This window comes from Macrobrachium rosenbergii, chromosome 4, assembly GCF_040412425.1.
Source record: "Macrobrachium rosenbergii isolate ZJJX-2024 chromosome 4, ASM4041242v1, whole genome shotgun sequence".
NCBI classification, from domain to species: Eukaryota; Metazoa; Arthropoda; class Malacostraca; order Decapoda; family Palaemonidae; genus Macrobrachium; species Macrobrachium rosenbergii.
The window spans coordinates 62,175,082-62,201,430 of record NC_089744.1 but is presented as its reverse complement, the minus strand read 5'-3'; the positions used below and the strand labels follow the sequence as shown (position 1 = coordinate 62,201,430).

General features: G+C 36.2%; 1 protein-coding gene across 1 annotated transcript in view; it reads left to right on the top strand.

Annotated features, from left to right (window-relative positions):
- LOC136837854 (uncharacterized) overlaps positions 1-26,349 on the top strand; it is a 90,101-nt gene that overhangs the window by 21,616 nt on the left and 42,136 nt on the right. The window contains exons 2-5 of the mRNA XM_067102745.1: positions 7,357-7,539; positions 7,877-7,950; positions 8,126-8,216; positions 8,305-8,470. Of these exons, the coding sequence (XP_066958846.1) occupies positions 7,357-7,539; positions 7,877-7,950; positions 8,126-8,216; positions 8,305-8,470 (514 nt within the window). The remainder of the gene's footprint in view (positions 1-7,356; positions 7,540-7,876; positions 7,951-8,125; positions 8,217-8,304; positions 8,471-26,349) is intronic.

The window sequence follows — 26,349 nt, the reverse complement described above, 5'->3', positions numbered from 1 at the left end:
GTTGAAAGACTGCCGGTAAGTAATGGTCCTTGCTAGGCGATAAAGTTACCACGAAGAGCAAACATGGCATATAATAGAGGCTGTAAACAACCGATCTCTCCGTAAATAGCGATTCACTGTCGAGCATCTCATCATCTTCATTTTTCGATGTTTCTTTACGAAACATTAATTTGTTTCCTATTCTTTATACTTCCGGCCAATCAAAATTACATATATTGTGAAGACCCTTGGGTAGGTTTATCGTAATTATGACTTTAATTATTCTTCTTTAGATACCTATCAGGTGCGATTATTTTTTCTTTCGATCGTCGCATGTCCGTTTATAATGTCGCCCTAACAAATACAATGTAAATTTCTAAGTTAATGTACCGTGTTTCACCCCTCCACCGATACTTCTACTTCACACACACACACACACACATATATTATATATATACACATATATACACATAATATATAAAAATATATATATATATATATATATATATATATATATATATATATATATATATATATATATATATATATCGCACACATCAGGTGTTCTGTGAGTTCAAGCATATAATATATATACAGTATATATAAATATATATATATATATATACATATATATATATATATATAGTATATATATATATATATATATATATATATATATATATAATATACATATACATAAATATTATATATATATATATATATATATATATATATATATATATATATATATATATATATATATCAGCAGGGAATGCTTGTGGGATTAGAAGGGTAGGCATAAGAAAAATAGGTCATTTGTGGTGCAATTCAACGACAGAGAAGACAATGCACCGGTGAAAGAGAAAAGGTGGCCGAATAATGAAAACAGCGGTAAGAAAGTGAACAAGAAGCTTAGGGTGACTAAGAGGTTGAATGACTCGAGAAGAGAGAAGTCATTGTAAGTTTAAGAATGCTTGTATCTTATTAGGTTGAGTGGGCATGGAGACCAATTAAGAGGATAAAGGATGGAGAGGTACCAGGTGTTGATGGGATTACAGGTGAGATGCTGCTGCTGTGAGGTGGTGGTAGCGGGACATAATAATAATAATAATAATAATAATAATAATAATAATAATAATAATAATAATAATAATAATAATCATGACAGTAATAATATCAACACCATCATCATCATTAGCTCTATTTTAGACAACAGCAGATACAATACAGTACAAACATTCGCATTACACGAAGCTAACAAGAAATGTTGACAGAAATACTCAAACATTGTTCATTGTTGGCAACAACAACAACAACAACAACAACAACAATAATAATAATAATAATAATAATAATAATAATAATAATAATAATAATAATTATACAATGTTTTCGGCTTGAGACCAAGTGTAGCTTCAGTATGAAGGTACAATTCGCTACGGCAACTCTCGAATGCATCATTAATAATATTTGTCGTGTACACTGTATAAAATAAATCGATGGGTTAGGTAACTTGATAGAATCGAGTTCCAGCAGGAGGCAGAAGCGATGGTGTAGTATTTCTAAATAATCAAGAATGATAATGGCAACAATATTATCGTTGGTAATGGGAAACTCAAAAGAGAAACGGAACAAAGCAGTATTGAGAGCATAGCACTGACATACACGAAAGGACAGGGACGTCTAAAAAAAAAAAAAAAAAAAAAAAAAAAAGCGGCCCTTCAGTAGGCGCAGATTATAAAGCAGACAGAAATGTTAATTCATAAATACAGTGGAATGGGAAAAATAGTAAATCAAATGACAATAATGATAATAAAAAAAAGTAAAAAGTTATCAAGCATACACATCAATTGATGTAATCCATAGTGAAAAAAAATTGACAACGCCAGTTACGAAACAAATTTTTCATTATACCAGCTTTCCCACAATTCAGATCTCACTTCAACGATTAATATTTTTTGGATTAGCGGATTGCTACTATTTCTCAGTAGGATGAACGGACCGGGCATTGCATGTCTAATGATGATTTCCGAATTATCTAGGCGGTTTTCTATGAACACCTGCGCAGCAAACTGACGGCGAATTATGTTATTAAGACGCCCCAGAATGTTACAGTGAACCACAGCAATATACTCGTAGCTCGTGGTCTCTCGGGTACAGCAGTTCGTCCAAAGGGAGCAACCACAGAAAACACAACAGTAAGAACAGAAGACCGACAATTTGGTTTCTCGGTGACAGAAGGCGAATCTTGCAATCATATTGGCAGCCACACACAACTTACATCGTCCTTTTTCTATGTTCGCCGTATATTTTATTTGTTCGCGATGGGCCTCAGATACGGAAATCCTCGTCTAAACGGTGTTTCCAGAGGAATATTTGTATCTCTTCAATGTGTTGAAACGGTCTAGGCAGACATGCACTGGGTATTGGTTTCATTGTTTAATATCTCAAATCCATCTGCATAACCATTGCATAAATCTATTAGACGATTAGACGACGGAGACCTTGCACTGACGGAGGGATTAGAACGACATCATCAGCCTAACACAGGTTGTTCATTGTTATTCCGTTGACTGTGCATCCGATTGGGAGTGAGTTCAGTTAACATTCAGGGCATTTGTGTCTATTAAATAGATACGGCGAGAGAATACCACCTTGACGGAGCCCGCTTAAGGAGCCGAAGTCGTATGACGATACGTCACCCCACTTGACACAGAATTGCTGTGTGGAGAAGCAGAAATGTAATATATCAATTACATATTTGGGAGTACCACTTCTGTGAATCTTAAAGAAGAGTTCCGGGTAATCTACTCTGCCAAAAGCTCTTTCATAGGAAGTGCCTCACTGAAAAACAGAGTCAAATATTTCGAATTTAATGCACTGGCTGCAGTCAGGAAATAAATGCCTCGGTTAGCTGCATCCTTAATTTGATTTAAGTTATGGAGAAACTGTGAATGCTGCAGGCACTGATTAATGTAGCATGCAAAATGTAAATCATCAGGAGACCATCTTATTCCTGTGAGTTATTATTAGGCAAATTCTATAAGATATCGCAAATGTTATGATCGGCGGAGAGAAACCAAAGGTCACCAGTAATGAGGTTATTTATTTTACATCGGCAGCCTCGAACGTCTGTGGAATTCTGATCTGATGCAAAATTATCGCCCAGCAGTCTTGCCAGAGCCTCGTCTCCGATGTCTTCTACTTCTGCTTGTGATACTTTCTTGGTTTTCGGATTTAGGGATTTAATGTCATTCAAAGGATGGGGGTAAGTGCCAGAACATAATCATCTAGATACTGCGTCTGCCCTTAGATGCTTTTCACGTCATCGATAGAGCCTCTGAGCAAGTCTGAACGATGCTCTTCCCTGTAAAATTAGTATTTAAGGTGGCTCCTCAGTAAAAACATTTCTCGGGGATGTAAATCTGTTTAACCAGGACTTTCATGGTAAGTTAAGAAAATCTGCTTTGATGCGCTTGTGGCAGAGTTCAGGCCTCATTTTAACATACTGCCCATGAGTTTGAGTCCTTCCACGGGCGTCAAGGTATTCTCGTTTAAGACAGTAGTGACAAGCTTATCCAAAAAGTGTACGCATATCGAGAAGTTTCAATGCCATCGTGGCTGTAATATGCGAAATATATATACATACGTACATACATACATGAGTTTTATATATATATATATATATATATATATATATATATATATATATATATATATATATATATATATATATATATATATGTGTGTGTGTGTGTGTGTGTTTGTGTGTTTGAAATAGAATTTACAATGCTAATCCAAACAAAATTGAAATAGAAGAGCATTGTGTGTTTCTGTTCTGTGTACGTGAGGTAGTTCAATTTTCCTTCGTAAATATGAACGTGAGCTTAGTTACCAGGACCGACAAATCCTACCTCGCATTAATGAATATGGCGAACTGACTCAGCAACAAGACATCTCTCTCTCTCTCTCTCTCTCTCTCTCTCTCTCTCTCCAAGCTCTCGCTTCCTCCACCCGGCGCGGTCTTTCCGATGGACTGGATTCATTCCCCAAAGCTGTGTGTACATTTCCTATAGCATATTACCTCTCGTGTCACAGCAGACTCTTTTATTATCCACTGACATTCCGAAACGTAATTTCGTTCACAGAGTAAATGCGTGCATGATCAAATAATTGATGACAGCAACATGTAATGAAAAAAAAAATTATGAACAAGTTTAATTATATATTCCAAATGACTCCGTTAAACAGCATACATGATGTACTCCCGATATTCTGCATTTTTAGTTTCGCTGTTCTTTTTATACCCATCGGATAAACGTCTTATTATGTTAGCTATGTTTCTATTTGCAATTTTGCACGCAATCGGGCATCTGTTGAAAAAACGTATACTATCGCCACCCGTCAGCGTGACGTCGCTTCAGGTCCTAAATAAATACACGAAGCAAGTAACGAGAGTATCGTTAAAAAAGTCTGGAACACATATGATGATATTTTGGAAACTGAATCCACCCCACACTTATAGACACTGTTAGGTTCTAAGGACTAGACCATTAGTCTAAGAGAAAACTGGAATTTCAGGTAGCATAAAACTGTTTGAGAGATTACTTTGTTTTACAATAATAAATTTCTTTTATCTTTTAAGAAGTGGGCTGTTTTTTATGCAATCTACAAACAATGCGCAGATCTTTTTTAACCCTTCCATGTCTTCAAAGTAATCCATACTGTTTAAGCTGACCCCGGGAGTGGATCCTAGCTTACTCTGACCTTCCATAGCGCTATCGAATCTTTATTAATGTTTGGATGCCAGTTACAACAAATTCTCATTATTTCATAGATTCATTTCTTGCATTCACAACCCTTATTCACAGACACCTTCTGCTGCAAACCTCTATATAGGATGCTTCTTAAAATCTTATTACTCAAGAGTAACTGATAACCAAAGAATGCAATGTACCCATGTTGGCAGAGGTTGACAAATGTCATATTGACATGGGTCGACAAATACCCATACCGACATGCGTTGACAAATGCCCATATTGACATGGGCTGACAAACGGCCACACTGACATGGGTTGAAAAATACCCATACCGACATGGGTTGACAAATGCCCATATTGACATGGGTTGACAAACGCCCATATTGACATGGGTTGAAAAATGCCATTAGTGACAAGGGTTGACAACATAGAAAAGGAAAAGAAATCATCCATTACTTTAATGTTGGCTGTATTTATAATGTTTATTTCTCAGCTTGTTTTAAAACATTTTTCGGTAAAGGAAAGTGAGTTATTTTTAGGGAGAAGGATCCTTTGATCGTCTCTCACTCTCTCTCGCGAGATTTCATGGATCGGCGTTATCAAGTCATGGCTATGTGTTGAAGGACCCATTTTTTTTTTTTTACAATTCCAATTTATCTTAAAATTAACTGATCTACTCAAGTTACTTTTTTACTTTTCTGTAATAGAAAACTGCTGAGATGGCTATTTGTCTGTCCGTCTGCACTTTTTCTGTCCGCCCTCAGATCTTAAAAACTACTGAGGCTAGAGGCTGCAAATTGGTATGTTAATCATCTACCCTTCAATCATCATACATACCAAATTGCAGCCCGCTAGCCTCAGTAGTTTTTATTTTTATTTAAGGTGCCAACAACACAGGCCACCACCGGGCCGTGGCTGAAAGTTTAAAGGGCCGCAACTGAGAGTTTCATACAGCATTATACAATGTACAGAAAATTTCGGCGCATTTTTTGCATGTTTATCTTGATTCCGTTTCCTCCTATGCATTTCCATACATTTGAATTCTAACTTTCATTAAATTGACGTCTTTACCATTTAAGTCTCAGTCACTATTCATCGAGATTTTCAGTATTCAAAGGACGTTCCTTCTTCGTCTCTCCCGTTACGTGCGTTGTCAGATATAAAGTTAAACTTACAACATCTAATAATTCCTGCCGCGTTCTCCCTATCGTTATACAGCAGTGACCTTGTCAGACACATTTTACGAACATTAGTTACGTGCGTTCGTGGGAGACGTGTCCATAGAATCATCAGGAAAGGCAGGCCCAAACTGATGTGTAATCACGATAAAGCACCATTCATTCATAGATGGTGGGAGTCCGGAGGGCCACTTTGAGGGAAAATTCTTGAGTGAGCATCATTAGCTAGAAAAAATAATATCCAGTGCCTATATTATCTATATTACATTTGTATCGAGATTTACATGAACGCACGTACTTTATCTTAATGACTGTTGCCGGTTTTTTTTTTTTTACTTCAAAAGGGGAACGAAAAAGACTAGAGACGTTCTTTTCAAGTATCATGAAATTTTTTAATATAACTGATCTGACCTATACGTTCTTTTTAGTAATCTGTAAACTTGGTCAACATACTGAATATTTAGCTACTTATGACCAAATTCAAATCTGATGCATCTATGGCTATTAATTACACAGTATATTATTTTTTTCTTGGTGTCCTGTTACTTAAAACATTGTACAGCAAACGTTTTATCCGAAAAAAATCTTTTTTAGTAAAGAACCTGATAAAGAGAATCATCAAATTATTAAAACAACATATTCCTGCCCTGACTCGCAAACATTTATGATATATGATTCCCGAGCTGATTACGCAATTTTGAACCTTGGAAATATTAGATATTTTGTTGTTAATCGCGCACTGTCTTGACAGATGACATAGGCGGATCAAAACTGTCATAAAAATACCTTAACTGTGCTTGTTAAATTAATTAGCGAAGGTTATTCTCGCTACAATCCTGATGGCAGGGAAAGAATTCAGACACTCACAGGCGTTAATAACTGTTAGTAAGTTCATTGCCAAACTCTGACATTATATTGTTGTTCATAGAAAGATAAACCTTTTCATTTTTCTTCCGCTGAAGCTGATGATACATGAACTGCGGTTGCATTCATTTACGAAGCTCAGCTATGAACCGCGCGGAATCAATTGCATTCGCTACATCGCACCCGGCTCCCTCCTTTTTTTTACTCCTGTTTTTGCTATTCACTCATTAATTTCTTTACTCTCCTAGATACTCATTATGATTTCTTTATAGGAACTTAGTGTATCTGACAGCTGCCACTTGTGCCGAAGGACCAGAGTCTGATACCCAGATAAAAGAGAGGATCGATAATCCAGACGGTTTTAGGCGAAGACTTATTCGGGTTCTTTTGTGGTGGCAGTTTGCTACCGCCTTAAAGATAGGAATTAACGAAGGTCATCCATTGACACTATGAGAGGCATGGTGAGGGGCATGCAGGTACCGACCAATTAGGCATTTTTCCACCACCATCTGTAAGACTTACGGTGCCTTCCAGGCCGTCCACCACCATCTGTAAGACCGGAATTCTACCTCCAGGCCGTCCACCACCATCTGTAAGATTGTACCTTCCAGGTCGTCCACCACCAGCTGTAAGACTTACGGAATTCTACCTTCCAGGCCGTCCACCACCATCTGTAAGACTTACGGTGCCTTCCAGGCCGTCCACCACCATCTGTAAGACTTACGGAATTCTACCTTCCAGGCCGTCCACCACCATCTGTAAGACTTACGGTACCTTCCAGGTCGTCCACCACCAGCTGTAAGACTTACGGAATTCTACCTTCCAGGCCGTCCACCACCATCTGTAAGACTTACGGTACCTTCCAGGCCGTCCACCACCATCTGTAAGACTTACGGTACCTTCCAGGCCGTCCACCACCATCTGTAAGACTTACGGTACCTTCCAGGCCGTCCACCACCATCTGTAAGACTTACGGTACCTTCCAGGGACCATCTGTAAGACGGTACCTCAGGCCGTCCACCACCATCTGTAAGACTTACGGAATTCTACCTTCCAGGATCCACCACCATCTGTAAGACTTACGGTGCCTTCCAGGCCGTCCACCACCATCTGTAAGATCCACCTTCCAGGCCGTCCACCACCATCTGTTTTTAGGTCGTCCACCACCAGTAAGACTTATTTACCTTCCAGGGTCCACCACCATCTGTAAGACTTACGGTACCTTCCAGGCCGTCCACCACCATCTTAAGTACGGTACCTTCCAGGCCGTCCACCACCATCTGTAGAGCACTTACGGTACCTTCCAGGCTCCACCACCATCTGTAAGAGAATTCTACCTTCCAGGGTCCACCACCATCTGTAAGACTTACGGTACCTTCCAGGCCGTCCACCACCATCTGTAAGACGGAATTCTACCTTCCAGGAGAGGCATCTGGTGAGGGTCCACCACCATCTGTAAGACTTACGGTACCTTCCAGGCCGTCCACCACCATCTGTAAGACTTACGGAATTCTACCTTCCAGGCCGTCCACCACCATCTAAGATTTTCCAGGGTCCACCACCATCGTACCTTCCAGGCCGTCCACCACCATCTGTAAGACTTACGGAATTCTACCTTCCAGGCCGTCCACCACCATCTGTAAGACTTACGGAATTCTACCTTCCACTTCTGCTCTCTACTCTTACCAGGTACGAGGTGGCATCAGAATGGCCTATGTGATATGTAGTAAACACAACTTAGTGATTTCATAATAAGCGTCACTTTCTATCTCGGTGGCGTCGTCATAAATATAATTTCCTTAGGCGTTTCCCATTGGATTCTGAAGTGAGTTTGCTCTACATCGAGCCCAGTCACCTCGATGATCGATTCAACATGTTGTTTAGTTGTACCTATGTTTACTTTGTTAATTTATCTCCCTTTTTGGCACTCTCCCGAGGTTTAGGTTGCTGTCTATTAAATACTAAGTAATTTCCACGTCAGTTTTACTTACCCAGGTAACATTAGGTAATTCCGAAACATACTTAAACAGACTATATTTCTATAAAATGACTGTCACTAGTGAAGGTTAGTGTGGGTTTTAAGGTATGTGGTGTCGTAACAGGAAGTACATACAACCTGTTGCACTTCTTGTCTTAACATTATCTGTATCTTGCTCTCTCGACGCTTCAACCGTGTCCGGGAAAAAAACTGACTGCATTTTTAGATAAATGTAGAGGAGACGCCTCTGGTGTTTCAGCGGTTTCAAAACCCCTATGTGATTCCACCATAACAACAAAGCAACAATGCTTTTGTCGCTGTGCATATAATGTATACTAAAATCACACAACAAGTAGCATAGTCCTGACATGAATGAAGAGCTTACTATCTTTTTACCTCTTTCAATGTTACATCTCATGCTCAGGACACGGACCACAAACTTGCGTATTGAATGACACCCATTTTAACAACAAGCTTGAAAGTGCTGTAATAGTTGTCAGATCGACTGATTGACTGATTTAATATTAAATATTGGTTTGTAATATCCGATTGCTGTCTTTTTCAAAAGAATTTGTTCTCATGCAGGTAATTTCGAATTTGAGTAAAAGCAGAAATCAAAGTGTTATTCTTTGTGATGCTCCAGTCTATTACAGGAGGTGCAATGACCTACTCTCATTATATTTTCAATTTACGAAAACGCTTCGTTATGCAGGCCTTCCACAATTATTCGTTTTCAGTAGTTGTGGCAGTGGAAATATCGGAAGAAGGTAAGAAGAGTGAGATGTAAGAAACTGCAATTAAATGGAATTATTCATCAATAAGAAAAATTCCTGTAACCAAGCAAGCACACGCTCTCCTCACCCACCCAACCTCCCTCCCCCGGAAAAATAAATAAGCAAAAAACTAAATCAAATAAAAAGACACGATCAGACAGCAGTAACTGTAGGAAGTAAAGACATTGCAACAAGATGAGTTAATTCATCAATAAGAAATATACTTTGAAACCAAGCAAGCACAAACCTCTTCTCCCACCCCCCCTCCCCTCGAAAAGTAAAAAAAAAAAAAATACGTAAAAAACTAAATCAAATAAAAAGAAACGATCAGACAGACATAACTTAATTCACACCCGAGTCAATAAACGACGAGAGTCCCGAGTTTTAGATCTTCACCGCCCAGGGAAGGAATGAGTTTCCCATACAGGACGTCAGCAGGAGGAGGAACGGGACCATCACCAGCAAAGAAAACGAAGGAAAACGAAGAGCCGAGGGAGGAAAAAAAATGACGATAATTCAGGGAACGCAACTTCCTCACTAACCCATTCAGATGAAGTTCAAAAAGTACTGGCGGTAATGAGGAAAATTTTCGTAATAAAGACTTTTGGGTGGCTGGGCCCCAATGCAGAGCTATCATCTGCTTCCAGAAGTCATTAAATACATCCAGCGGATGAAAGCCAAAAGCTCCGGAAAAAAGGAGAGGGGGAGAACGGGCAGAATTTCGGGAATGGTAAAAACGCTAATGATTCCCTTTATGTCCGTGTTTACCTATCGTCTTCTCCCCGCATCTGGTAAAAGTTCGAGATGAAGGAAGCAATGCGCACGATTAAAGTTAATTACTTCATCTTCTCGCTCCTTCCTGCTCCTGCAGCCTCTAGCCTCTAGTCTCCTCCTATAAGGAGCCCCCGCCTTCCCCGATCCTCTTCCTTTTATTTTGTTTCATCTTTCTCTTCTTCTTCCGTTTTTCCTTCAAATCTGCACTATTCCGGAAAATATTCATAAGTTTCAGTTGTGAAAATACCAACGAGAAAACGCAGGGTGAAAATGCAACACAAAAAATATATAATTAAAATATAAATTTAAATTCTCAAATGAATCTAATTTTATTAGAGACCCAAAGTTCATTTGTTAAAAATTCTTATATACTTTAAAATTGCTAAACTTTAGGAAATCAAAAGGACCAACCTTTTTTTTTTTCGGGAGAGAAATGTCAAGATTTAACACACGAGACAAGGGTCTTATTTCATTCACGCGATTATTCTTCATAGTCTTTGTTTTTATTATTTTATTGGTGAGGGTGAGGTAACTTTGCTGGATTCTGTAAACAAAATCCAAACCATTTTTTCACAATTACTGTATTTTGGATAATTCTATATTTACTTATTTATTAGGGACAAAGAATCTTAATATTTGTCTACTGACAACAACTCAATATTCATTTTCATTTAAGACAAACTGTATTTAGATTTTTTTAATCTTTCCGGGTTCACGGACCGGCGATACGGGCTCATCAAATATGGAGGAATATAAAAAAAAATATACTGCTACTCAAACTGAAGTCTTGTTATTATTATTATTATTATTATTATTATTATTATTATTATTATTATTATTATTATTATTATGGATAAAAATATCAACCGGTATTGTGATTGTTTACTACTATGATTTACCCAAAATAAATTTATCGGTTCCAATGCTACTCACCAGCGCTCGCTAGGAATATTGTTAAAAAACAACATTGAATTGAGCTTTGGGTTCCAGTAGTTCTATCATCCCTTTCAATGGCATTTAGAATATTCCATCCAGCGATGTATACGCAAACATACACCTTCACTGAGAGAGAGAGAGAGAGAGAGAGAGAGAGAGAGAGAGAGGAACTTATATATGGACACCTTTTAAAGCCCTTGTAATCCCTTGTCCTACTAGACACATAATGATGTAAAACTCGAAGGGTCGGGGCTTAGCGCGCAGACTTCAAACACTTTGTCGTGTTCCACAACGCAAAGGGATCCTAATCTCTTTCAGGTCGGACCGAAAGGACGACTTCTTTTGCGGTCAGCCGCGAGACTCCGGGATGGCAACGACGAGCCACGTACCTCAAAAGCCTTCAAAGTACTCTCTGGCTGCATCATACCCCTTCCGTCATCAAAGGAATGCGACGCAAGTCTGCTGGTGAATGCGAGCGGTCCCGGCGCTTTTAAACAGCTGCTTTATTCATTCAACGCTCACTGGCGATTAAAATAGAAATCAAGACCACTGAGACAAATGGAGAGAGAAGCATCAACGTTCAGGTTTTATTTAGCGAATGAAATTTAATACAGTTGTGGGTGTTACTTGGACTAGAGCTTCTAGGAAAGGAAACAACAATTTATACATATATATATATATATATATATATATATATATATATATATATATATATATATATATATATATATATATATATATATATATATATATATATATATACATATATATATATACACATACAGATAGGTATAAAAACACATGCTAAATGACATCCAAAGATAGGTAGGAAAATATAAATACCCATCCAAATATATATATATATACATATATATATATATATATATATATATATATATATATATATATAAATAATATATATATATATATATATATATATATATATATATATATATATATATATATGTAAATAATATATATATTATATATAAATATATATATATACACACACAGACACGCATATAAATATATAAAGGGTATACATAAATATAAGGTGTGTATTTGTGTGTACATATAAAATACAAAAGAACCACACCTGCTGGGTGTTGCTGTATGTATTGAGGAGGAATGGAAGGAATGCCCCAGGGAGAAAGAACCACAGCCTGACCAACTCGCCACCACCAGCGGTATAGGTGATCGTCATGGTCAAGTGGCATCAAATCAGCTTGAGGGAGCGGTTATTGAGTGTTGGCGTTGAGGGAGACAGAGGGAGGGAGGGAGATGGGGAGGAGGATGGTGGCGGTGTTCCTCACACGTAGAATTCCTATGCATATAGAGTATGAGATAATCCCCTGGCCTATGATGTAGAGAGGCAGGGCGGATGAAATGCATTCCATTTCCGCGGGAGGTCCTCTGACGCGGCTCCTTCAGATAGGAAATGATATAGTACACTTGAGAGAGAGACAGGGAGTGAGAGAATGAAGCCTCTTCGAGATTGACACATACATGCCCGCGATGACCTTCTCGGATAGGACGTCGTCGAGGAACCAATCCCTTTTTAGATCTTCGGAGAAAATGCCACAGCCAAGCCGAGGTGTGGAAATTCGGTGCGAGCTAAAAGAGGTCTGAGGTGGGGATCGCCGGCGCATACGAATGGCGGTCATTATGCAAAGCTATTTCTTCTATCATGGAAGAATCCTCGGTACAATCTTTGTCGCTGAATGTAAATGTCAGCTAATACAAGAATTGATTTTGTAATTTGCACATTTTTTTATATGAGACTGGCGATATGATTACCAAACATTTACACGTGATTTATTTTTATACTAGTACGATATTAAGCCATCTTTTGATAAAATTTTTTTTTTTTTAATATTTAACTTGCGTGCCTGGCAACACATTTATTTTATTCTTCTGTTCTTGGGTCCTTTTTATATCATGATATACTGATAAGCTGGAGAAAATTTCACACAACCTAAAATAAGAATTAAAAAAATCTAATTATATTTCTTCACAAACTCAAGGAATCAGTATATCAAAGGACAAAAGAACTAACAAGTTAATACTTTGGTAAGAGCGCAAACAGTTTGCTGGGCCAGACTTATTTCACAAGGTGCAAGAGAAGAACTATTTCATAAAAGATAAGCAAGCGGCATTCAACCACTTTAATCCATACTCTCGAGGAATCAAAAGGACATCGAATAGAGACCAGAATATACATCACAGAAAGAAGGAAGAAATTTATCATACTACGTTTTCCCACCATGAAGGGTCGGTCATCTTTTGTACTTAGGAGAGAATACGAAGGTAAATCTAGCCCGCAAGTGGGATAAGTCCGCCTCTTCAATTAGTCTTCCAGAGGGCTCCCAAGAAGCTTAGTGACAACGCCTGAATTCTTCGTAAGGAAAAATAAGCGAAGCGGCAACAGACTTTTCGAGGTATTCCTAGCGCGTGGTGGTAGGAGATAAAATTTTATTCATTTTATTTTATTTTTTTATTTTTTACGCTTTTGGAAAAAGGATCTGAATTTAAATACAGAGAATCATTTAATTTAAACTCATTTACCCCCATACTGCTTCAAATCAGTACACTCTACTAGCAATCTGGAATTTCATTTTCTGACTTTCATCAATCTTATATGCTATATAAGCATATAATCATTAAAATATCACAACTTCCTGCGTTTCAATTCATGTCATTTCAAGTGAAACACCGTCTACTTCTAGAGGTTTTATGATTTCTTTCCCCGAGATAATCCACACTTTTCATAATGTCGTCATAATTTTTCAATAAATATTCGGCTAGCAAGTTTAAATAAATGCGATAAAAAGAAAAATGTTATACCAGACGTGAAGTGAAGCCTAATGATCTCAGTATCAATTTCAAAACATTTTCCTATCGCTAAATTTTCATCCAGAATACATAATTTAATCGGAGATATAGTCTTCACGCGAATATAATGACCAAATGTCTACGCCATTTTAATGATTAGGCTTCAGATGGTACAAAATTTGATGTAAACTTTCCAAATTCCTTGCATTACAAACTCTTCTTATGTCATTCACTTCAGAGTTATCCTAAAACTGGCGATTAAAGTATAAGCAGCCAATGCAAAGTCATATTTTTCATTCTTCTTACGAAACATGTTTATGATTTAGGTGGGTTTATGCCAGCACGGCTCTTGCTCAGTGAGTAGCCTGTAACTTTCGCACAGAAAAGCAAACATGTCAACTGCTCCGGCTTAATACGCATACACACATGCATGTAAACAAATACATATGCATGAAGTAAAGTCGGCAAAAGTGGATTACAACGGAAAACATACTATCAAAAGGAAGGGCAGATTTTTTCACAATTTATGCAAGAATATTTTTATCATGTTTTTTGTCCCTTTTCATTCTAAAAGAGGAAAGACTCTTTTAAAAAAGTATGCGTGTATTGTTTTCATTCTAGAGGCTAAAGTGATAATTTTTATTAATTGCTGGCAAGGATAAAACAGCAGGCTTTGAATGGAAAATTATTTATAAATGATATACTTAGTACCCTACCGCTAACCTCTTCTAAACATTGTCATTTTTATTTCATGTTTGTTTTTGTCTATATCTTTATTTTTATTCATTTTGTTACTGTCTTTTTATTCTTTAATCATTTTTTGAACGAGGACTTCCTGTAGGTATCATATGCACCGAGTACAGTAAGGAGAGAGAGAGAGAGAGAGAGAGAGAGAGAGAGAGAGAGAGAGAGAGAGAGAGAGAGAGAAACACTTCGGGGTTCCGAATAAAAAAGCTAACGGAAATAAAATAGACTCAAATGTCAAATCCTTCGTACTTGGGAAAGGACAAGAGCATTCATCAAATCGTCATATACTCGGATTTTCCACCGGCCCAAAAAATGGTGGGCCCAACAAGTGCACCTAAATGCCTCTCATGTCGAGCTTGGCACCCCCACAACCCCCTCCTCCCAATTGCCGGCCCGACCTTTCTAACACGCCGAGTGCAGTATTCACCCACCCTTACCGATCTATTCACCTGACGCTCCCATACGCCCTCTCTCAACCCTTGTCATACCAGTTTACATGCTCCCCTGCTGACGAAGTAGCGAACTAATTTGGTGAAATTCTGTCGGGATTATCCTGAAAGCTTTCTACGAGAGAGAGAGAGAGAGAGAGAGAGAGAGAGAGAGAGAGAGAGAGAGAGAGAGAGAGAGAGAGAGAATTCTGATAATGAACCTTCAGGAAATACTGAGAGCTGTGTGTGTGTGTGTGTGAGTGAGAGAGAGAGAGAGAGAGAACCCTGAGAGAAGGAGAGATATAGAGTAGAGAAGGGCTGATGTGATATAGAGTAAGGGCTGTGTGTGTGTGTGTGTGTGTGTGTGTGAGAGTGTGTGAGTGTGTGTGTGAGAGAGAGAGACAGAGAGAGACTGCTGATGGATGTTAATCTAATAAGCATACTGAAAGTTCTCTCGAAAAGAGATAAAAGAGAAAGAGAGAGAGAGAGAGAGAGAGAGAGAGAGAGAGAGAGAGAGAGAGAGATTAACGAGTATTAATATACAGGATGGAAGATATACTGCAGACAAATTAATACATTGGGAACAGCTATAAACAAGCTGAACGATTCTTTGCCGTGCCAGGTATATTTGATGAAAAGTGCAACAAAAAAGTGCCTTTGAAGTTTCCCTGAAAAAGATATTCCAAAAACACCACTTCAAAAATTAGAGTGAGAAAAGAAAGATGCAAACTATATGTTAATTGGGGCTGGTTTTCACATCGCAAAACAGTGGAGTCTACCCTGCTAAATGAGTCTTCTCCATTGAGAGGAATCTAACACCTGTAACAGCAAATTCTATCTCTGTGCTAAGTCACTTTCCCCTCAGAAATGATTAAAGACTGCATTCCATGAATCTAATGTATAATTTCGATAAATTCAACGAAGTTGGTGGTTTACGCTAATCAATCATAGCAGTGGTTTTGAAACGTCTATAAATGAAAAGAGGAATTTGGATCGCTTAAGGGAACTATGAACAAATAATACAAAATGAATTCATAACTAATTATGACCGATTGAGCTGGAAAATGTACAACAGACTTAATAACCTTAAGCAAACTGGAAAATGCACAACAGACTTAATAACCTTAAGCAAAGTCCATAGACCTGAAAAAAAACGTATTTTAACCTCTAAACAAAAAAACAAAAAAATAAGCTAAATATTCGTACCTTGAATAACTCACTACGCAGGTAAACACAAAAAAGTAAACAATTATCGACAGCACCAGAAAAACTAATAAACTTAGTCTGAATGATTACACGTGTGGGTTTGAGAGAGAGAGAGAGAGAGAGAGAGAGAGAGAGAGAGAGAGAGAGAGAGAGAGAGAGAGAGAGAGAGATGAAGAACAAAACATAAAACCCATGCCATACAAATATAAATGGTATTATAGAAGTGGCGCCCCCTAGATGCTGAAAGTTACAGAGCTCGAACAAAATATGTATAGTGGTAAGCTTCGGGCTGGTGTCTTGTACTAATTCTTCGAAGTGATGGAAATAAAATTAACCACTTACCAACGTATGTAACCGAACAATTACCGTCCCTTTACTGTGTTTCGATGCTGGCAAGAGTTTGGGAACTGACTTCGAAATCTTACGAGTGTGAACTGCATTATGTTATTAATGTAGATGCAGGACAAACGAACATCATTAATATGTTATTAAGTGTCACGAGTGAAAATATAATCAAGAAAAAACTATCCGTAAGATTAAATTCTCAAAAGGAAAGGTTATTAACCAGCGAATTTTCTTTCTGCTTATGTTTTTCCTGAATGTAATATATCTATACATACGTACATATATATATATATATATATATATATATATATATATATATATATATATATATATATATATATATATATATATATATGTATGTATGTATGTATGTATGTATGTATGTATGTATCCAATGCAGCACGAAGGAAATCGCGCTTGAGAATATCACAAAATCCACGTAAGAAGGTGAGTGAAAAGCACGACTTTGAACAAGTACTTCCATAGATTATTCTACATTTTCAAGTTCACACTGAATACAAAAGAAGTTGACAGAACTTTATATACAAAAACAGAAGGGGGGCGGGGTTACAGTTCGTTAATCTGGGCAGCATGTTCTTTAAACAAAAAAGACAGGGACAAAGGATCAAGGGATAATCCACGGTGGAGATTAACATTCCTGGGGCTCCTGGCTTCAATAAACACAGTCTCCAACAGATTCCTTTTCCGATGGTCGTTGACCTTGTAGATTATCGATGACTTATCCCTGTTAATCGCATGGCCTGTCTTAAGCCAATGATCCGCAATGCCATTATTTGATAAGCCTCTTGAAATGGCATATTTTGTGTTGGGAGCTTCTTACTTTTAGTCCTCTTGATGTTTGGCCAATATAAACCTTATTACATTCTTTGCAAGGAATACTGTATACAATATTGTTTGAATTGGGTGGGCTATTCTTAATAAGGTTATTTCTCAAAGTATTATTATATTTAAATATATACTAAGTTAATATCAGCAATTTTTAAAACGGGCACTGCAGGAATGAAATATATATAAACTTCCCTCACAGATCGGCTCTTACAGTGCCTTGTTCCAGAAACATATAATCTGATTTTTCCTTTTTGATGAAACAGACATCTGTTGCTCACTTTTTTTTGTATCATATTTACTAAGGCTGAAAAACTACCTTTGAAAATAAAACTATTTTCATTACCTGAGTTTCATCGTAATACAATATATAATAATCATATCCCCTCCAGGTGCAAACATTTTTATTCTATAGGTTTATTTTATGAAGCTGAACGAATAGAGTTACTGCGAGAAATTAATAATAAAAGAAATAGTTACTACCCTAACCACATAAATTATTATTATTATTACTACTACTATTATTATTATTATTATTATTATTATTATTATTATTATTATTATTATTATTATTATTATTATTAAAAGCAACGTTAACACCGATGACAAATTATCTGATTTTTGAAAAGTGGACCACACGCAAAGAAAAACTGTTGATGAGCAGTATTTAGTTCACAGACATCAGAGAATTAGTTAGCATTAAAATTTCCGTGCACGTTCATGAAAAATCAAAATTACAATATCAACCGTTTATAACTTTACATTAGATTAGTGCTGCCTTAATTTGACATTTGAAATGATTGTTCTGAGCAAAACGTACGCTTAATTTATATATATATATATAATTGATAGCGAATGAGTATATATATGTGTCTGATATATATAAAAGAGTTATATACATATATGCTAATATATATATATACCTACGCACATTTATACATATGTATATAAAATTGCATATACTGTATATATGTGTGTGTGTATGTACGTATGCCTAAACGTCACAATCCATAGAGCTATTTGTATTAAAAGAATATGTATATGGATAACATACTTATAATGAAAAAGAAAAAGATGAACGAAATTATTGAGAGCAATATATATCTTATCTGTAATAGAATAATAGGATGAAGTATGTAGGATATTCTCAGCCCCGTTTTATACAAATATTTAATCAATATCTGATATATTCTTTCTTTTGTATAAGAAACTTTGTGGGTCTCTTTCATTATTCCCCTCTTGAATTTGTAATGGCATTAGTGACTTACTAATATTGTATAATGCCATTATCAGCCATCAGATAACTAATTTATTTACTAAATTTTACTAATGCAACACCGACAGATATCCTTATCCACATCCATTACACAAACATTCCATCTATTAACAGATAAGTCTACTTTCATCGACGACACATTTATCATAAGTGGAGGCAGATCTCTCCCACTCCCTTGATAACACAGACTACAAATAACACTCTAAGCGAACACTCTTTGAGATAGAGCTATAATAGTTGCAACAAACACGGCGAATTGGAGTGCTCACAATATCTGGTTCTCAGTAACAGCATGAACGCGGAACAAGTGACGCTGTTAAAGTAACGATTGTAACCCCTGGTCCTGAGAGCCTTTATTCATACATAATCCGATTTTTTTCGTGTTTGGAGACAAAGGGGATTATACCTAGATTTTGTGCCTGCCATATTGATATAACATACGGTACTATACAGCACCATTCAAATACATACGGTACGTTCTTTCGTACCTTGTTTTTTTACATACTACCACTCGTATAAAACTGTTGGCTTTTATAAATAAAAAAAAAGTTTCACACTATCAAAGATACATTCTATTCCTCTGGCTTCTGTTTTAACTTTTTCATTTAAATTTTCAATTACCTGATGACTGTAACACATCTTTAATGTAACTTTTCATTAGTCCGACTCTTGTATTACTTTTTTTTTTTATAAAACATTTTAATTCGTAAGAAGGTTGCACTGAGTTTTTCTTTTTAACGAAACCTCTTCTTCTCAAAGAATAATTCATTTTTCTTTCCTACAGGCAGCGATAACAATCTCACAGACCCTTCCATTCATAAGGCAGCTGTACTCATTCTCCTTCACAGAACCTTTCACCCGCTTCAACACTGTGCCACTTCTTTTCCGTGGACTCTGAAATTCGTCCGAAGTCGAGCATAATTCTCCCAAAAATAACAGAACCAAATCAGCAGGAACCAGGGCCTTTTCTTGTCACCCGGACTACGAAGTCGGGAAATTAACTTCCTACCAAGGCAACGACCTGAGTCAGCTTAACTGTCACGCCAAATGACTTCAAAACTCTGGAAATCATCTCGCCAGTAATCAGCGGCTGTCATCCATTGGCTTCGGAGCTTGGCGCAATTTTCTCACCGGGCCCCAAGACGAATCTCTCTTGAATCTGAGGGAAAGAAGGTCCGGCTTAAAAATGATCGGGGATCACCAGTCGGAAAGAAGGAAATGCTGAGCTATATCAAAATGGTGATAACGAATCTATTTCATTTTGATCTGTGGTTAAGAGGTTTACTTACATTTTCTTTCTGATATATGGTTAACAGATTTATTTTCCTTTTTTTCCTCGCGTGCTCCAAGGTAAAAATTCAAAACGTTTTACAACTGAAAGTTTAGTAATTTAGTGCTGCCAGGTTACAGGAATACATAAGAATTCTATAAAATTTTCGTAAAGATAATTTTCCTTCAAGATAGCCACGCAAGCATATCGGAATGGATATAATTCTCGCAACTTTATTCGCTGAAAACATGCACAGAAATCGTGTCTTTAACAACAATGACGAACGAAAAACAAAAATAATAATATGTAATGTAATAAAAGACAAAATAAAACCGGTAATTATCATAACTTATCCTTGCACGAAACAAGTTCACGATTAATCAGAAATGCAACCCAATACCAGCATAATATTTTAACAACACAGGCTCTAAATTTCAGTCGAGGTTCCAAAAGGTTTTAGCCTAAAATGTAACTGGATGAAAGTTTGATCCTAACTGACTTTGATTAAAAGATCTTAAAAGCCAAAGAATCTTTTCCCAACAACAACTTTTCTAGATAACCACAAAAAAATGACATTGTTTTACTGCTCTTCAGACTAATAAGTATAGCTTATTCATTTATTCAGAGGCATTACACAGCTCATTATGGATTTCTCACACGATATACCTGTAAATAATAATAATAATAATAATAATAATAATAATAATAATAATAATAATAATAATAATAAACCAGACACATTAAGTGAAACGTTGTTTCGATTTTCTAAGTATTACATACACAGTTTTTTTTAATAATGAATAATTCACAAAGTACTGCTCCCAGCTTACAATAGCACCAGCTATTATCTTCGGAGTGTCCTAAACGAAGACGATAGGTTAATCATCGAATATGAAGATTCTTGGTGGACGACCATTCAAGGTACATAAAATTTCATACGGGTAATAGTGTGGAAAAAGAAAATGGGCAAAAGAACTGTGAAAACACATCCCATACATTAAGAGGAAGACAAATGGAATATAATAAAAATGTTAAAACGGAAACATGCTCTTGCGCAGGTTATAATTGTAATGATTACCTTGCATTTACACTGAAATCCTTCTTTATCTCATTTACTTCTGTTATTTCATATATTCCAAGTGAAATAGCATTCCTATTGTCATTATTGTAACTACAAGCCAACCTGCAGCCATAGCTGGAGAAGAAGAATGCTACAAGCACAAGGGCCCCAACATGGAAGGCAACCAAGTACAGAAAAGGGAATGATAAGGCAAAGTATAAGCTATGAAAAAGAAATAACTAAGAAAAATAAATCGGGTAAATAACGGTAAACGAAGTTACTAACAAATTAAATTAACAAATATGACAAGTAACAGACAAATTTACATTTGAAACTCATGCTAGCCTGCTCAATGATAATGCATTCGCACCTAGTTCGAACTTATGATGTTCCAACGATTCAACTTGGTAATGCTAATTGATTGAGATAAAAAAAAAATCGAAATGAATAAATTGAGAATGTCAGGTCATGCTTCCTGATATTCCAAAATCAAGGACAGGTATTCTGTGCAATGTTGAAATTTATAGTAAGTTTCTTGTAACTCTATTCCCAGCTCCTATTCATAATCCGATTCGGGAATCAATACTGAACACAAAACTAAACGACTGTATCTTAGGCAATGCCCCTTTCTCTCAGGAGATATCTAAAGCATCCGTCCAAAAAAAAAAAAGGGATGAAGACGTAACATCTTGATTTGTTTATTTATTTAATCATTCATAAAATGTTTTTAAATCCGAAGCCTAAATCGAGGTAATATGCCTGTTCACACCTGGACGAATGACGAATCTTTCTTTTTCCCGAATTACCCCATAACTGACTGACCCCTTTTCTAGTTCACGTGGCGTTCTATCAAGATCAAAACCCTATTTGCATTTACGTGCATAAAAAATACAATATTCATAAGGGAAATCAGGTCAACAAATCCCCCAGCAAAAGCGTAAACATAAAATTTCAAGGAGAGTAACTTTAAGAGGAACGCATGTCTTGATCTCATAAATATTTCACAGATTTATGAAGAACGCTGGGATCGTTCAATGACTGGTATGAATGTCGAGTTAATTCTGTCTCTACCAACTTTTACAGAATTTCAAATTAAGATAAACACCTTCAATAATAAGGGTCGTTCATCAAGAGCTTAGTCTCACTATGAGTAGACGACAGCACACGTGGAAGCGGTATTAAATCTCAAGAGAGAGAGAGAGAGAGAGAGAGAGAGAGAGAGAGAGAGAGAGAGAGAGAGAGAGAGAGAGAGAGCTTTCTCATCATAATTTATTCGTAAAATATTTATATAAGACTGAATTTTCTTCGATATTCAGGGAGTGATTGGAGATACCGATTTTACTTTAAAAATTATATAAAAAAACAGTTCATTATAAACCCAATATAACTTAGGTTAATGAGTACCGGAGGTTAAAGGTTAACACTAATACTTACCACTTTATAAAGTGTATTTCTTTTTGGCCAGACTTATGAGAGTATATACAGCGTATGTTTAGTCTCACTTATACGACACTATTAGTGCTCGTTGGAGTGAGCTTAAAAAAATACATCATGTACTCTGTGGAAAAAGGAGCAAAGTACCTGGCAAAGTAATGAGAATTACACTACCGTAATGATCTCTCTCTCTCTCTCTCTCTCTCTCTCTCTCTCTCTCTCTCTCTCTCTCTCTCTCTCTCTTTGTGAAAAACATGCACACACACACACACACACACACACTTTTCTCAAGGAATGGATACAAGGTTGTCTCTCTCTCTCTCTCTCTCTCTCTCTCTCTCTCTCTCTCTCTCTCTCTCTCTCTCTCTGCAGAGCAAACTGCGATTAAACTCTTACTCTTATCATGACACATGCAAGAAGTTACTAATCTTGCGCTTGGGAGATGGGTTACGGATAAAAAGGTCAGTAAGTTCTCGCATTTCTTGATTAAAAATACGTGTAGACGAAGCAGTAACTTTCACTAAACTCACGGATCGGGGTTTACCAGTTATTACCAGGATAATAATAATAATAATAATAATAATAATAATAATAATAATAATAATAATAATAATAATAATAATAATAATAATAATAGAGGACTGGGTCAACATCGAGAGCAGAGCATTGGGGCAATACCTGAAAACCAGTGAAGCCGAGTGGCTAAGGAGTGGATGGGAAGAAGGACTGATAAAAGTAGAAGCAGCCCCAGAATTATACAGAGACAGAAGAATGAAAAACAGAACAGAGGAATGGCACAACACACCAATGCACAAACTGTACATGAGACTAAAGAACTGGCCAGCAATGAAACATGGCAATGGCTACAGACGGGCGAATTCAAAAAGGAAACAAGGAATGCTAACAGAGGCACAAGATCAGGCCCTAAGAACCAGATATGTTCAAAGAACAATAGATGGAAATAACATCTCGCCCATATGCAGGAAGTGCAATATGAAAGACGAGACTATAAAACACATAGCAAGCGAATGTCCGGCGCTTGCACAGAACCAGTACAAAAAAGAGGCATGGCTCAGTAGCAAAAGCCCTCCACTGGAGGCTGTGCAAAAAACACCAGTTAGCTTGCAGTAATAAGTGGTACGGACACCAACCTGTGGGAGTGATAGAAAACGATCAGGCAAAGATCCTCTGGGACTATGGTATCAGAACAGATAGGGTGATGCGTGACAACAAACCAGACGTGACGTTGATTGACAAAATCAAGAAGAGAATATCACTCATCAATGCGGCAGTACCATGGGACACCAGAGTAGATGAGAAAGAAAGGGAAAAATCTGATAAGTATCAAGACCTGAAAATCGAAATATGCCAGTGGAAATTGTGCCCATAATCATAGGAACACTAGGCACGATCACAAGATCCCCGAAAAGGAATCTGGAAAAACTAGATGCCGAAGTAACTCCAGGACTCATGCAGAAGAGTGTGCTACTAGAAACAGCCCACATAGTGAGAAAAGTGATGGACTCCTAAGGAGGCAGGATGAAACCCGGAACCCCACACTGTAAAAACCACCCAGTAGAATAGGATGACTGTGATAGACAAAAAAAAAGAGTAATAATAATAATAATAATAATAATAATAATAATAATAATAATATTATTATTATTATTATTATTATTATCATTATTATTATTATTATTATTATTATTATTTAGAAGATAACCCCTATTCACATAGATCAAACCCACAGGGACCACTGAATTGAAACTCAAGCTCCCAAAGATTATGGTAATAATAATAACAATAATAATAATAATAATAATAATAATAATAATAATAATAATAATAATAATATCTACATGAAACAACTATTGTTTTTCTATTACTTAAAGCATAAATTCAAGTGCAGAGGAAAACTAATGTGCGGAAGCCTTACTGGCGTTTAATATTCCATACGTGAACTTTAAAAGGTAATTCAACAAACTCGTAAGTGAAAAAAAGTATATGAAGACAAATATGAAAAAATGTGTTATTCAAATTGACAAAAAATCGCGCTACCAAGCTAAAAGGAAGCAGAGAATAAGCAGGACAGTTATACTGAAATGTAATCAATATTCGGCATTTTACATAACATGCTTATGAAAATGTAAAATGATGAGCACATGCCAAAATGTCATAGAATCAAATAAAGCACCGCCGCCTTGCATTGCATAACACCTTCAGTATTAAATTTAAAAAGTGGCTACATGGCTCTAATTGAATTGTGCTAGATTCTGACAGTACAGTTATGTGCCTTTCTGTCAGAATTGAATTTTTTTCTGTGAAGCATGGCTAAAGACAAACATACAGACACGTAGACAAGAATATATATATATATATATATATATATATATATATATATATATATATATATATACATAAATATATATATATATGTATATATATACATTATACATTTCCAGCATACTGTTTACCACCTCTGAAAGTTGTTACCATAGTCTGCTGAAAAGAGCTTCAGGGCTAATAACACCACCCTTAGGGAGTCGCTCATTAACAGGAAAGCACTTACACACACATACAGACATATATATATATATATATATATATATATATATATATATATATATATATATATATATATATATATATATATATACATACATACATATATATACACACACACACATATATATATATATATTTATATATATATATATATATATATATATATATGTATATGGTTTTAAGTGGCATTAGTAATAGGCAAGTAGGGACATAATGACCTCCGGGTTATGACGGAACAAATGAAGAGATTTTAACTGAAAATAAAATTTCACCTTGTAAACTAGACAGACTGTTTTGCTGAATAAGAAATAAGGAAATAGATCTGTGTAAGAATACTATATATATATATAATATATATATATATATATATATATATATATATATATATATATATATATATATATATATATATATATAAATATATATATATATATATTGCTGTATATATTAAATGAATGTATCTAGAAAGATGGGACGTAGGACAAAGCTAAGAAAAGGAGAAATAATGAGGACAAAGTATGCACAGAAAAATAAAACAACACTACATGGAATAAGATTTAATGAGGTTAAATATTCTGGATTAACGATATCCAGTAAAGGCTCTCTTGAGTTGGGCTTTATTGAAAGTCTAAAAGAGACATATCAAACAATGGGTATGCTGAATAATAATTATAAGTCAAACTGACTGAAACTGCCAACGAAAATAAGATTATACAGAAACCTATAAAAATCTGCACTGCTATTTGGACATGGATCATGGCATGACAATGAAACAATGTCTAAAAGATTTTGTATGTTTCAAAATAAAGAATTTAATTGACTAACAGGACTGGGTTGTAACTGATACCATAAAGCTCCGTACAGAGATGAAATAATGATGAAATGGAGATGAAAATGATTTGGACATCTTCGTTCAGTGCCTGAGAGAACAGTGTGAGACAGAGTCTGCTGGGCTCCTGTTAGAGCCAATGGCACCGGAAGAATTGGAAGAATTTACCTACTTATTTGAAAACTGTGAGAAAGGAGGATTGAGATGAGTTGAGATTTGAGAAAAATAAAGTACAAGAAATACGCGTATGACGGAATTACACAAATGCC